Raw genomic sequence first — 13,054 nt, forward strand, 5'->3', positions numbered from 1 at the left:
AGCGCATTCTTCTCTGACCTCTAGCATCAACAAGGCATTTGCCGCATACTGGATGTATTTCCCTTTTCGCACCATTCTTTGTAAACTCTAGAAATGGTTGTGCGTGAAAATCCCAGTAACTGAGCAGATTGTGAAATACTCAGATCGGCCCGTCTGGCACCAACAACCATGCCACACTCAAAATTGCTTAAATCACCTTTCTTTCCCATTTTTGCATTCAGTTTGGAGTTCAAGAGATTGTCTTGACCAGGACCACACCCCTAAATACATTGAAGCAACTGCCATGTGATTGGTTGATTAGATAATTGCATTAATAAGAAATTGAACAGGTGTTTCTAATAATCCTTTAGGTGATGTACATAAATACAAATAAACATTCAAACATTTGTACACTTTAAAAAAGCAACCAGTCCAGATGTTAAGACAGACTTTTAATGATTTAACTTGTAAGATTCTTACTAAAAAAAAACAACTTTGAATTGTGAGGGAATTACACATAACAGCTTTAAATGTTGAGTACTGTTGAAGGATTCAATAGTGTGGTGTACAGTATGGCACAGTTTGGTGATAACTCTACATACAGTGAGAGTACTTACATCTGAAATCTGTATGGCACGGTGGCACCGCCTGTACACTTATAGGACCAGGAATTGTGAGGGACACTACAAGGATTTTACATTCGGTACAGATAAAACTATTCATAACAAAGTTAAAATAGCATCCCATATTATAACATTTTGGATGATGGTGTAAAGTATCTACCACTGATCAAAAACAATGGAGACAAACTGTAGTGATTTTACATTGGACAGAATTGGACAATAACTGAGCTACATTGTCAGTGTTTAACAAACAGAATGGTGCAATTACACTGATTTAAGATTACATATAAGACATTGTCATGCACAATCTATGCCTGTGGTGCAGCTGAATGTAGATTATGTAAAAGGGGCTGTCTCTATGGCATGAGGTTTTTATTTTTTTCTAACTACAGCAGATTAAAAGTGTCTTAATGAAAGTGTCTTGTTTAGATTTATTGGAACTGGAAGGTTTTGGGTCATTTGATTAAAGTAATCTTCAGGCTTACGAGAATCTTCACAGATTTAAACCAAACCATGTTTATCCACATCCTGTATCATATTATGTATAATTTGATTACATTTGCAGCTACTAATAAGAATCTATAACAGTTTAGTCCTTTTTACCATCTTTAAATACATTCATTAGATTTCGACAGAGGCTGGACATTGGGTCAGGTTACTTAGGGTCTGTCCTGTTCTGCTAGGTGTATGGGGTAGTTCAGTGGCTAAACTTTTCTTGAGAGATTGATTGTTGGGACATTTTGAGATGTTTAGGCAGTTATGGGTACAAGGAGGACATTTAAGGAATAATGATTGAGGGAAATAGAGGAGTGCTGGCTCTTGAGGGGGAGAGTTTGTGGTTATAAAGGTATGCATGTATAATGTCTGCAGTATAGATGCTATAGTTGGGTGATCGGGGGCAGGTTAAGGGACTCCAAGGCGCTGTGGTAAAGTTCTCTTAATGCTCTCAATAATAATAAACGACAAAACATCTGATTGAAGAGATGAGGAAGTGGCTCCTAAAGACAGAAAAATGTCATAGTTACGACCCTCATGTAAACGGGTTAAATCAGATTAATATGTTAACACATGCACACACAAATGTGCAAGCAACAGGCTACAACAAATCGAAAATTCAGATGCAAAAATTAATACTAGTGTATGTCTTACCCCAAGAACATGGACCCTGTTGTAATAGGAGCTAAAATCTTTACTGAGAGACACCAAGAATCTGCACACCTGAGTGACAAATACACATAAACTGGTTTTATTTATGCAAGGCTGTGTTCTAAGGCTATTAGATAACTATTTATTACAGTTAAAATTACAAAGAGTGCATTTGATGCAATTTTAAAGGAAAACACCACCGTTTTTCAATATTTTACTATGTTCTTACCTCAACTTAGATGAATTAACACATACCTATCTTTTTTCAATGTGTGCACTTTTAATCTTTGTACAGCGCTTCGTGAATGTGTTAGCATTTAGCCTAGCCCCATTCATTCCTTAGAATCCAAACAGGGATGAATTTAGAAGCCACCAAACACTTTAATGTTTTCCATGTTTAAAGACTGTTACATGAGTAGTTACACGAGTAAGTATGCTAGCACAAAATAAAACTTTTGTTTGGAGCCATAGGAATGAATGGGGCTAGGCTAAATGCTAATACAAGCACTGTACAAAGATTAAAAGTGCACACATTGAAAAAAGGTAGGTATGTATTAATTCATCTAAGTTGAGGTAAGAACATAGTAAAATATTGAAAAATGGTGGTGTTTTTTTACTTAATATCCTAATGATTTTTGGCATAAAAAATATGCAAAGTATTTTTGACTATTGCTACAAAATACTTATGCTACTTTTGACTGCTTTTGTGGTCCAAGATCACATATATTGTTAATTATTTCAAGAGTTTGGTTCCGAAACGCGATAAACATCATTTAAAAAAATTAGTTACCACTAAAATCAGTATTGTATCTGGTCAGTATTAAAAAGTAAATTCTTAATTTGACACAAAATCCAATATCCGCCATGTTATTCTGTCATCTTTTTTCCCAAAATGCGATAAACGCCAGTCCTTCTTCTTTGCAGAATGCAATAAATCCGCTCAACAAATCACGGCGCACCATTCCACACATTGTAAACAACAATGACGGCATGTTGAATACACACGGAATCCTAATTTTCCTCATCTACTTTGTACTTCTTGATCAACAAACAAACAAAAACAAAATAATACTTTTGATGTCCGTGGTAACATCTGTGGCGGGGAAGAAACGTAAGCCATCAAAATCTAAGAATTTACCTGAGAGGCACTCGGGAGATGAAAAATTGCCAGCTGTTGCTTGTTCTCCCGACAGCATCAAGCTTCTGTCATGCTAACACATTGACCCCAGCGGATCTTATGAAAAACTTTACATTTTTTTACTCAAAGTCAACGAAAATCGAGCAGGACCAAAACATTTTAAAGATGATCGCTGTCAAAAAAGTTTAGCAATGACGTCCCAAGTATAACAGCAGGAACAATGACAGTGTTCTTAATATGAGAAAGTAAGTGTTTTTATTAATGCCATTAATGTTTATTTTTTAATCAGTGTATACCACTAGTCAACTAAATGAATAACATAGCAAAGAGGAATGCACATTTATATATTGATTCAATACATTTATAGCATTTTGAAAAAAAAAATGTCATGGATTTATTGCATTTTGCAGAAAAAATAATCCTTATCTTTGAAAATAAATCTTTGAAAATCAAATTATGGATTTGAATTTTCAATGTTATTATGACCTAAAGATGCTTTGTGACAGAAGTTTGTGACAGAAAATAGTGGTTTTCATCTTGTCACTTTCTCGGTATAGAAAACACGTTTTTACCGAAATCAATCAAAATTGATTTATTGCGTTTTGGAACCAAACTCTTCATTTATCTAAGCAAAAATGTACCTGTTCAGTTCTTAAATTAACTCTGGCTCCTCCCCCTTCATGCTCTAGAATCTGTCCTGATTGGTCCAAAAGCTCAGAGAACGGAATGAGGTAATTGAAGAGAAGAAGCCACTCCCCCTAATAATGGAATAGTCACATTGTTATGTTTTTTTTTTTGAATTGTATTCTTTGCATTTGGCACTGTTTTCACCTGCTATTTGCAACCCAATCAAAATTTTATTAAATGCAATAAAAGGTAGAAATCAAAGTATGTACAAAATAAACACAACATCAAAGGCATGTTGTTTTTTACCTCCTCCTTTAGGGCAGAAAAGTCCAGCTCTGTGCCCTCAGGAATATCTGGATAAAGACCTACATAATAACAGTGTGTCAGCTGGATTTCAATATGTTATGCTCTTACGCACGCACGCACGCACGCACACACGCACACACGCACACACACACACACACACACACACACACAAAAACCTCTCCATGTTCAATAGTCTTAAAAATAATACTACACTGAACACGAAACATATGAGATACTGCAGTGTGTTATTGTGTGTGTGTGTTACCTTGTTCTACCCCTTTCTCGTAGCTGCTAAAAAGAGTGTGAAGACGAGCACAGTTATACATGACAAAGACTCCGCCCCTGGGTCCCTTTGTGGATACGCCACTGTCTCTCTGCACATCTAGCGTCACCTGAAAGATAGCCGTCAATCATCTCTGACACTGGACAACACATTAAACCACGTGTATTCAAACACACTCACCGGACTTGTGTGCACTGTGGACATCAGTTCAAATCTCACGGTGGCTGAAGTCATGACCCTAATGATGTCATCCCATGTCTGACCTAAAATTTGTTAAAAAATAAAATAATAGACAGCACAGATGTTAACACCAGGTGTAAACGGCGCCAGACCATTAACCCAATCCCACACAGATACAGCTGATAGATACAAGACAAAAGATAATAGACACAAATAGACAGCTTATTCAAGATAATAAACATACACACCTTCAACTTGGTCTCCATACTTCATTTCTGAGGCCTCTTTCATCTGGGCTTGTCTCAACCTATAACATTACATACCCAATGAAGTATAAAGTCAACAACAGACAAAGAAATAAATAAATAAATAATGGAGTTTTGTTGTAATAAATCATACAACTGAGAACAAGCAAGCTATAATCAAGAACTAACAGAAATGTTCACAGTGCTTTTTTAAGTGTTGTCTTACTGAAGATACTGAGCTGCATTCATCTGAACGCCAGGAGTTTTAACAGGACCACAAATCACCAATCTCTAATTGAAAAAGAGAGAGATTATTAATTGATTAAATGCTAGCAGTTATTGTGCTTTACGCAGTCAGATCCAATTGTCCAATAGTATTGTGCATGCATTAATTTGATATCATTACAATGACTACATCTTGCCTTAAAGGCGGGATGCACAATCTCTGAAAGCCAATGATAACATTTGGGTGATTCTTGCGAAATTAGACTTATGAGGTGTCATGAAACATTTGGATAATAAAGTAAATGCAAAGTAAGAGTATCAAAATAGTTACAAACATCTCTTCACGTACTATTGTGCACATGATTTCAAATGACATCATACAAACCATTTTTTTTTCACATTTAAGGGGAAATTTTTCATTACAGCAAAGTGTCCATAACTGGATTTTGGTTCTTTGACATGGAAAAATGTATAATTAAAACTAAAAAATAAAAAGCTTCAGTGCATGTTATACTATAAACATTTACAGTAAAGAAACATGTGGTATTTGGTGATCATTGCATTAGTAAATGTAGAGACAATAATAAGGAATAAAATGTATTCAAAACCAATTTTCTCATCCTCTGCAACAATTTTCAATCATTGTTTTAGCCCACAAGGAACTAACATTTACAAAAAAAATTGTTGGAAGGGACATAATTGACCGTGACACTCAAGATGGCTACCAGGTAAGCAGTTCTTATTTTTTCTCTCCAGATAAAAGTTGAAATTTTGTTTGTCATAGTACCTAGACAACATTTTAGTTCTCATTACCGAAACATGAGTTTGTAAATACATATATTTAATGTAATATTATGTTGCGGTAATGATAATTTTTTAATAATGATAATCTAAAAAAATGTAAATAATTCTATAGGAAATATTTTTTAAATCCTCTAAAAATAATGGTTATAGTTAGTTCAGACATTTAAAAAAAATCTGATGCTGGACACCTTTTAAGTCTGGATTTCGTGAGAATCACCCATTTGAAATCACCTAAATAAACACGACCCGCCCCACACAACACAAACCCAGGCAACGATGTCAGTTAGTAGACACAGACACGCCTCTTACTGCTGATTGGCTAAAAGTGTGTTTTGGTAGTCGGCTCGACTCCCTTTTTCAAAGTGTTTTTCAAAAATCATGCACCCCGCCTTTAATGACCCTATGAAGTTTTTACTTTAAAAATTGTGGGGCATTTAGTCTTCTTGTATCTTGCAAACTATTTTCCAATTAAATGCTTTCTAAATTAAAAACATCCTCCTAACCACAAATGTCACCTGCAATATAAAAACCAAAACACTTCATAATTTAGCTGTTTTATAAGACAACTGTGCTATTTACATTACTTTAAAGCGTCTTTAATATTTGTTTTGTACACAACTATGTATAAACCTGCATTGCCGTCATGCCCGTTGCTCTCCACAGCATGGATGTTTGCTGTTGACGAAACTCGTCCTGACAGGAAGTGACATGCAGGACTGTTGCCGTGGAGACCTGAAGTAGAGAAATCTTTTAAAAGAGTCCAACAACTAAAAACATAACTACTTTAATTCTGAGTGGATAGTTTTAAGCAATCTAGACCAGTGGTTCTCAAACTGGGGGCCGCGAGATGGTTCCAGGGGGGCCCCAGTTTTATGACATTTTATAAAATAAATTAATTTATCATGAATTCTGTGCAATTAAACCTAAAAAAAAAAATAAGACTACTAACCAACAGCACTACTTCGTATCATTTAATATGTTTTGTTTAATCAAAAGTTGAGTTTTAAAACAGTTTGTTGTCATAAATTTTCTTTGAGGGGGGGCGCGAAGGAATGTGCCATACAAAAGGGGGGCCGTATGCTAAAAAAGTTTGAGAACCACTGATCTAGACATATGAGAAAGCAAGTCTTACAGGGAAATCTGTGATAGCGTGGTCAAGCTGGGCAAGGTGACATAGAGCTTCTCTCTGCACTGAATGAAAACAGATTATTCATATGTGAATAATAAAGATATAAAACATTACATAACAAATTAACTCAAACATACACAAGGTACTACAGCTTACCTGTGCAAATACCAAGACTGGGATCATAACCCTGAAGGTTCTCGTCCTGTACCACTTGTTTAAGGTTTATCCTTATTTCCTCTTTTATTCCTCTCTCCTCTCCTTTTATTTCCTCTCCACTGCTTCTCCTCTTTCCTCTCTCCATCTCTCTATCTCTGTAAGCAGAGTTCTCTAAAGCTTTTTTCATCTTTTCTTCTCTGTCTTCATTGGTCCAACTGACAGGAACCGTCGGCCAATCTATGCCGAGTGTTTTCAGAAGGCTCACAATGTCATTCTCTTCTGGCAAAGCCGGACAAAAGGTCACAGTGTACCTAAAAGAAATAAATGGGAGGTAATCACTCATACAGAAATAAAATCCCTGTACATGTTTCTTTATTTTAGGTTTCCTCTTTAAAGTGACATTGACCTCAACAGCTATTTGGAAAAGAAAGTGAATAATAAAACAATATTTGGCAACACCAGGGACTGTTGGAAACACAAACAGTTTGACCTTATGCAAATGTGCACTGGTGGAAGCTGTGACTACTGATAATATGCCTCATACTTTCATCAATTTGCATGAATGTAAACACACAAACCCTTGTTTTCTGAGCTGCATCCCGAGGTGGTCGGCAATAAGAATGGTCCGTAGTTGCCCTAAAACTAGTGTATCGGGAGAGGGTGTGGCTTGTTTGGGGTGGAGGGCGGGGCAGTTGATGAGGACACAGCCCTGTCTCTGAGCTGCAGGCCTCAGGTAGGGCATTATTCCACATAGCACACATCTGAATGCGGCACAGCGATCCACACAAACACGCAATCCTTCTGCTGTCAGCTCAGTTGCTGCTATCGGCAGAACACCGCTTCCACGAAGAGTCCGGATCTCACTGAGAACATCAGATGGAACCTGAACACACACAAAACCATGAAGGTCATACAAAGATACAATTTATAAAAGAAATAAATGTACTAAAATAAAAACATTTTTACACTGTTTGAGGTCAGTAAAGACTTACTGTGGGTTCACACCAGACACGTTTAAGGCGTCAAATTCGCATCCACCGCGCGCAGTTGGACGCTTGAAAATTTTGAGTGTACTCGCTTCATTCATTCATGAAAGCCGTGTGTGAAATTTTAGTCTTCAAGACATTCAAGCGGAAATTTGCGTCATGGGAGGGGCTTCTGCGACTCCGCTTGCTTCCTGTAATCACGTCACTAATAGAGCAAGCTCCTTATTGGTTAACGCAGTGTGTTTTACCGCCAAAGTTCAGATTTTTAAACTTGAGCGGTTCCCGCGGCAACGTTCAATTCATGTAATTCGTGCGAACTAGACTCGAGAATGAGACGGAATCGTGTCTACCGCCCTAAACGCCTAATTCAACGCGTCTTTACATTGACTTAACATTGAAATCACTCGCGCTTGACGCCTCTATCGTGGCTGGTGTAAAACCACAGTAAGAATTTCCTTTTTTGGCATGATAAGGTGCCAAATATCAAAATGTGCTTGGCAAGTGCTGACAACTATTTTATTATGTATTTTTTGGCCGATACCAATTTAAACAAACAACAGGCCCATTCTGATAAGGCGCCTTTCCACTGTACACGACAAATAAAGCCCAACAAACCGGAAGTTATTAATTCCCCATGGAGAGTTGCAAAGGGCTGCATCTGCAAGAGATACCGTCCATCTGCAGGTGCATAAATTGAATCCGTTAAAATTTTTTTAAACTTGTGTGACTACACCGCATGCGATTCGCCGACCTAAAGTGATGTATTTCAGTGTATCCTATTTAAAACGCTGTGCATGGTAAAACATTATTAATCCTTTTTTGTTTAACTTTATCAATAAAGGGCCATGCATGCTATAATGATAACTATAAAAAATATAGTTTTCAGAAATCGTTTTATATTAAAGAGAATAGCGAAGTTCACATTAAAACTATACAATAAAGATACAATGAACAATATCATTTTTTTTCTGATGAATGATAAAACAATGACAGCCAATCAAATCTTTTTGAACTTTAAGTGCACGCGCATTTGAAAAGACAGATGACACTGTGGAGAAGCTCATTGCTGAGGTCTACAACATAAAAAATAGGTATCCAGTGCTGAAGCAGTTGCGGTGAAATTGACTAAGTAATGTTTTTTATTCTACTACATTGACTCTACTACATTTTGTCTTGTATAATTATTTGTGTAATTACAGTGATTAAGTTTATGGCTCGCTTTTATGCGGATCAGGAAGCTTTTCGCGTCCAATTGAAAAGACCTTACGGCACGCCCCATTCCTCATGGCACGCCCCATTTCTTTCTGACCTCATGGCATGCCCATTTCTCCAGCCTGCAGTTACCTCTACTTGTTTCAAAAGGGAGGGGCGAGCTGTGGACTGAGCCATTAATTGCAATTCGCATTCTCACTGCTATGCTTCTAAAATCTACACATTGCACCTTTAAAAATGTTTGAATGCATTTTGGCAAGTATTTAATTTGTAAAACTAAATAAATGTGGATTATGCAACAAACAGTATTAAATTATATGCATTCATCTCATATAACTGAAATGCATATTGTTTCAAACTAAAAATTATTAGACCTATATTTTTCTGTTTGTATACATGTCATTAAAATACTAAATATACATACAATTTATAAAAAAAAATTCAGCTGATTGTTGCATCTCATATGGACATTCTTATTTTGTCATTGACCCACACATCTATAAACTTACTATACTTAACATTATAAAAATACACATTTAGTAAACGAGTTTTATTTATGACTGTAAAAGGTCAAATTGAACTTTGCGAATATTTACAATAATTGTACAGTAGATATTATGACAATACAGTACTTGGGTGCTCCTCTTAATTCTGCCCCAGTTCCAATGGCAAGTGCCGCAGGGATCAAATGTTTGGTCGATACGACCAATGTCAACAAGTCTGGCTGGCACAACAGCTCTGTGTCAGTGATTATGTGATTAATAATCGTACATTCATAGAAAACCTGAAAATACGCCTCCGCTCAAACGCAACGCGTCAAACCACGCGTAAAAACCATGCGCTCATCTGTCACTGCTGCTACCTGCCAGCCAGCCAGAGCTCACAACGTAAAAAAACAGACAAGCACACACTCCACACTGACCTCTCCAGCGGCGAACAGCGTCGTCAGAACCGTATTGGGTGCCAAAAAGTCCCGATTTCTCAGGTTTTTGGCGCTGCTCTCTTTAAACCAGACCTTCTCTCGTTCCCGGCTGATGTCAGTTTCGCATCCCTCGTCTCCCCGCAGCGCACCGCTTAAAGCTTTGACGGTGGACACGATGCTAAACGGTACAGAATCCTCCATCATTGGGCTCAGTTTATAGTCATCGTTATCGACAACGAAACTAGTGGGCTGTTAGTGATACAAGTAACCTTAATAAAAGCCCAGCGCTACAGTACTGCTCGGAGACCCCGATTGACCACCAATCAAAACAGATGCATAGGGGGCCGGCCGGAACGTTAAGATGATGGATGCGGTAGACGGGGAGGTATTTTCATGCAACAATACGGGCACGTGAAAGACGCCATTTTAAGTGTGGCAAAAGGTAGGTTTATCATGAACAGAACAGAAAGTAAAAGTGCATTGTGGCTCTTTTGATAAAATCATATTTGCTTACCGGATGTTATTTAATTTTAAACATTACTGCTATGTTGATATTCAAGGAATTGATTTAAATATATTTTAAAAGAAGAGTGGCAGACCTTATCAAACTTTGTTAGACTTTGTTTTTCTGTTACTGGGCTGGGATTTTACTCTAGGTAATGTTTAATAAAAATAGAAACCTGTGGAATGTTGTTTACATCATAAACAGGTTCAAACAGGGTCAACTGGGTAAATGCAAGATGAATAAGCCAGTGTGGTTTATGTATGAAGCACCATTAAACAATATTTTTTATTACAGGCATCTTCAGAAAATGATTCAAAGAAGTCTGCTGATACTACATACAGAATCCCGTGTATTTGAGTAGCTGTGTTGGGTTTGAGGCCAACAAAATGTGCATGTAAGTACGAAACTAGGAGTTTCACTTGTCAGCAATAACAATGTGGTCAGATAAATCATCCCAGACTTGTTCCAGATCACTTATATAGTGAAAACTAAAAAAATGCATCTGTCATATATCTCTGAATGCCACACCATATGCATTAAGAGAATACTTTTGAATTCTTCATCAGACCCCCAAAAAAGACAACAAATGATGATACTTAAATATTTCTATTTTAATTTATTAAAAATTATAAGAACAATATACATAATATATATATATTAGTGGTGGTGTGATCAGTGGAGTGCTGAAGATTTGTGATTGCCAGCTATAGATGTTAATCTTGGCTGACACGAAATTCCCGGTGGCGAAACATTGCTTGCGATCCGGGAGAAAACGTGTCATTCCAGAGCAACATCAGTACTCAGATTTTCATACACCAGCACTCAAATAGTTGCACAGGCACAAACAAGCATATCAAGGCCTACATACACAATTTTCTGGTTAGGAAACCACTTACAATTATATTCAAGACAATTAATTCAAAGACAAATACAGTTCACATTCACTTTACATTTAGATCAATCTTTGTGATCAACTCCAACGATTTTCAATTTTAACCTCCTACTGCAAGAAAGGAGGGGCACGGAATCCATACCCAGCTGTCAATCAATCAAACAGCTGCATTATGGGTTCCGTTACCATCCAGACTGCTGTGGCCATTTTCCGGACAACCTGGAAATAAACACATTTATCATTCAACAATTTCCATCTAGCCATTTTCAACCTCAAAATCAAAATCTTCATCTTGTAGCACAAACAAGTTTGGTGTCTTTGCAAAAAGATAAAACTTGTTTATTTATCTGGCTCCATCTGTAGACTTGTGCTTGAAAAACCTGTTCTCTATCAGAAAGGAGCTGGAAAGAAAGAAGGAAGGGGGAGGAGGCTGATCACGAGAGATTAACCTGGATAATAAAAAGCGCGATTAACATGAAGTCAAATGAAAGGAGGAACTTGAAATATGTAACTACTAATAACTACATAGAAATAATGGTTTAAGGCAGGTTAGTTTAAATGACCTGTCCTCATCTTACAGTATTTTCAAGACTTAGTAAGTGAAGAAAGATGTACAAAATGAAAAAGTCTAAAACAATGTACATTTGGATGCTTTTCTTTATTTCTAATTGCAGGCAATCGTGCAACAAAACACAACTTTGAATATGAAAGAAATAAAACAAATATTAAGGAAGCAAAGAGAAGGGGAAGGTAAACAGAAATGAAAGAAATTCACTATCACTGTGATCTACAACAAGAGAGCACGCTCAAAATGAGGCGTAAAATGAGTTTAAAATCACAAAGATGAAGTAGAAATGACACACAAGAGAGATGAAACAGATTCTTTACCTAGCTTCAGTCATTCCTTGATTTTGTATGGTCTCTCTCTCTCTCTCCCTCTCTCTCTGTCTGTCTGGTTTGAGTTACTGTCGGTGTGTTTGCGTATTTATACCTCCTGACTTCCTCCTTAGAAATCTGAGGAACATTTTCACTTTCACTTCTTCACTAGGCTGCCCATAGCCTCCCCCCTTCTCATAATAATCCTTACTATCATCCGTCTCTTATTCATTCTTATATGTATCTTTTTTTTTTTACTCATTCATGCAATTCAGTGTATATGCTGAAAATGTATCTACCCAATTCTAATTATTTTTTGCACTTAACAGCAATAGCTTGTTGGAAAGCATATACTGATATACACATGACCTGTCAATCATTTCATTTTTGCTGTGTATTAAAAGCGTCAGGAGATCTGGGCTGAGCTCACTAACGGATCAATATCATATTTCACTGATCAGGAGGCACCTGGAGCTCTGAGCTCAACCTGTCCAGGTGCAAGTCCATCAGCGAGCATGTGTGAACGCTTCTTTGGAAAGTCCGGTGGTTTTGGAGGTAAAGGCTGGTTCCCTTGAGAGACGCTTGCAAAATGAGGAATAGCGTACCAGTGTCAGTGCTGAGCTGCCACCTACTCACACCCACATATTCAGGACTTGTTAAAAACACATTAAAGTCATACTAATTATTTTTATTTAAATGACACTATCAATTTTTATGCTTTCATGCAGATAGGTAACATAAACTGTTAATTTATTTAAACTGGACTCAACTTCCAACATAATAAAATACTTCCTTGTTTCACACAGATCAAGAACTACAC

General features: G+C 37.0%; 1 protein-coding gene and 1 long non-coding RNA gene across 4 annotated transcripts; one reads left to right on the top strand and one right to left on the bottom strand.

Moving 5' to 3' along the window:
* Nucleotides 1-410: 410 nt before the first annotated feature.
* dalrd3 (DALR anticodon binding domain containing 3) lies at nt 411-10,165 on the bottom strand. Its single transcript, XM_073867821.1, has 13 exons — nt 9,962-10,165; nt 7,420-7,724; nt 6,842-7,152; nt 6,689-6,747; nt 6,187-6,288; nt 4,754-4,818; nt 4,531-4,589; nt 4,283-4,365; nt 4,085-4,211; nt 3,820-3,878; nt 3,528-3,644; nt 1,752-1,820; nt 411-1,600 (listed from the first exon to the last, which is right to left on the bottom strand). Exons 1-13 carry the CDS (start codon nt 10,163-10,165, stop codon nt 1,481-1,483), a joined length of 1,680 nt encoding a protein of 559 aa, XP_073723922.1. The 3' UTR covers nt 411-1,480.
* Nucleotides 10,166-10,268: 103 nt separating this feature from the next.
* Nucleotides 10,269-13,039, top strand: LOC129413975 (uncharacterized). 3 transcript variants are annotated; one of them, XR_008634182.2, is made up of 4 exons: nt 10,269-10,403; nt 10,761-10,860; nt 11,722-12,108; nt 12,696-13,039. It is a non-coding gene; the product is annotated as an uncharacterized lncRNA (long non-coding RNA). The 3 variants fall into 3 exon arrangements; XR_008634180.2 differs by lacking the exon at nt 11,722-12,108; XR_008634181.2 differs by lacking the exon at nt 12,696-13,039 and having other exon boundaries at nt 11,722-12,630.
* Nucleotides 13,040-13,054: the final 15 nt, after the last annotated feature.

Source organism: Misgurnus anguillicaudatus, chromosome 5 (genome assembly GCF_027580225.2).
Source record: "Misgurnus anguillicaudatus chromosome 5, ASM2758022v2, whole genome shotgun sequence".
Taxonomy (NCBI): Eukaryota; Metazoa; Chordata; class Actinopteri; order Cypriniformes; family Cobitidae; genus Misgurnus; species Misgurnus anguillicaudatus.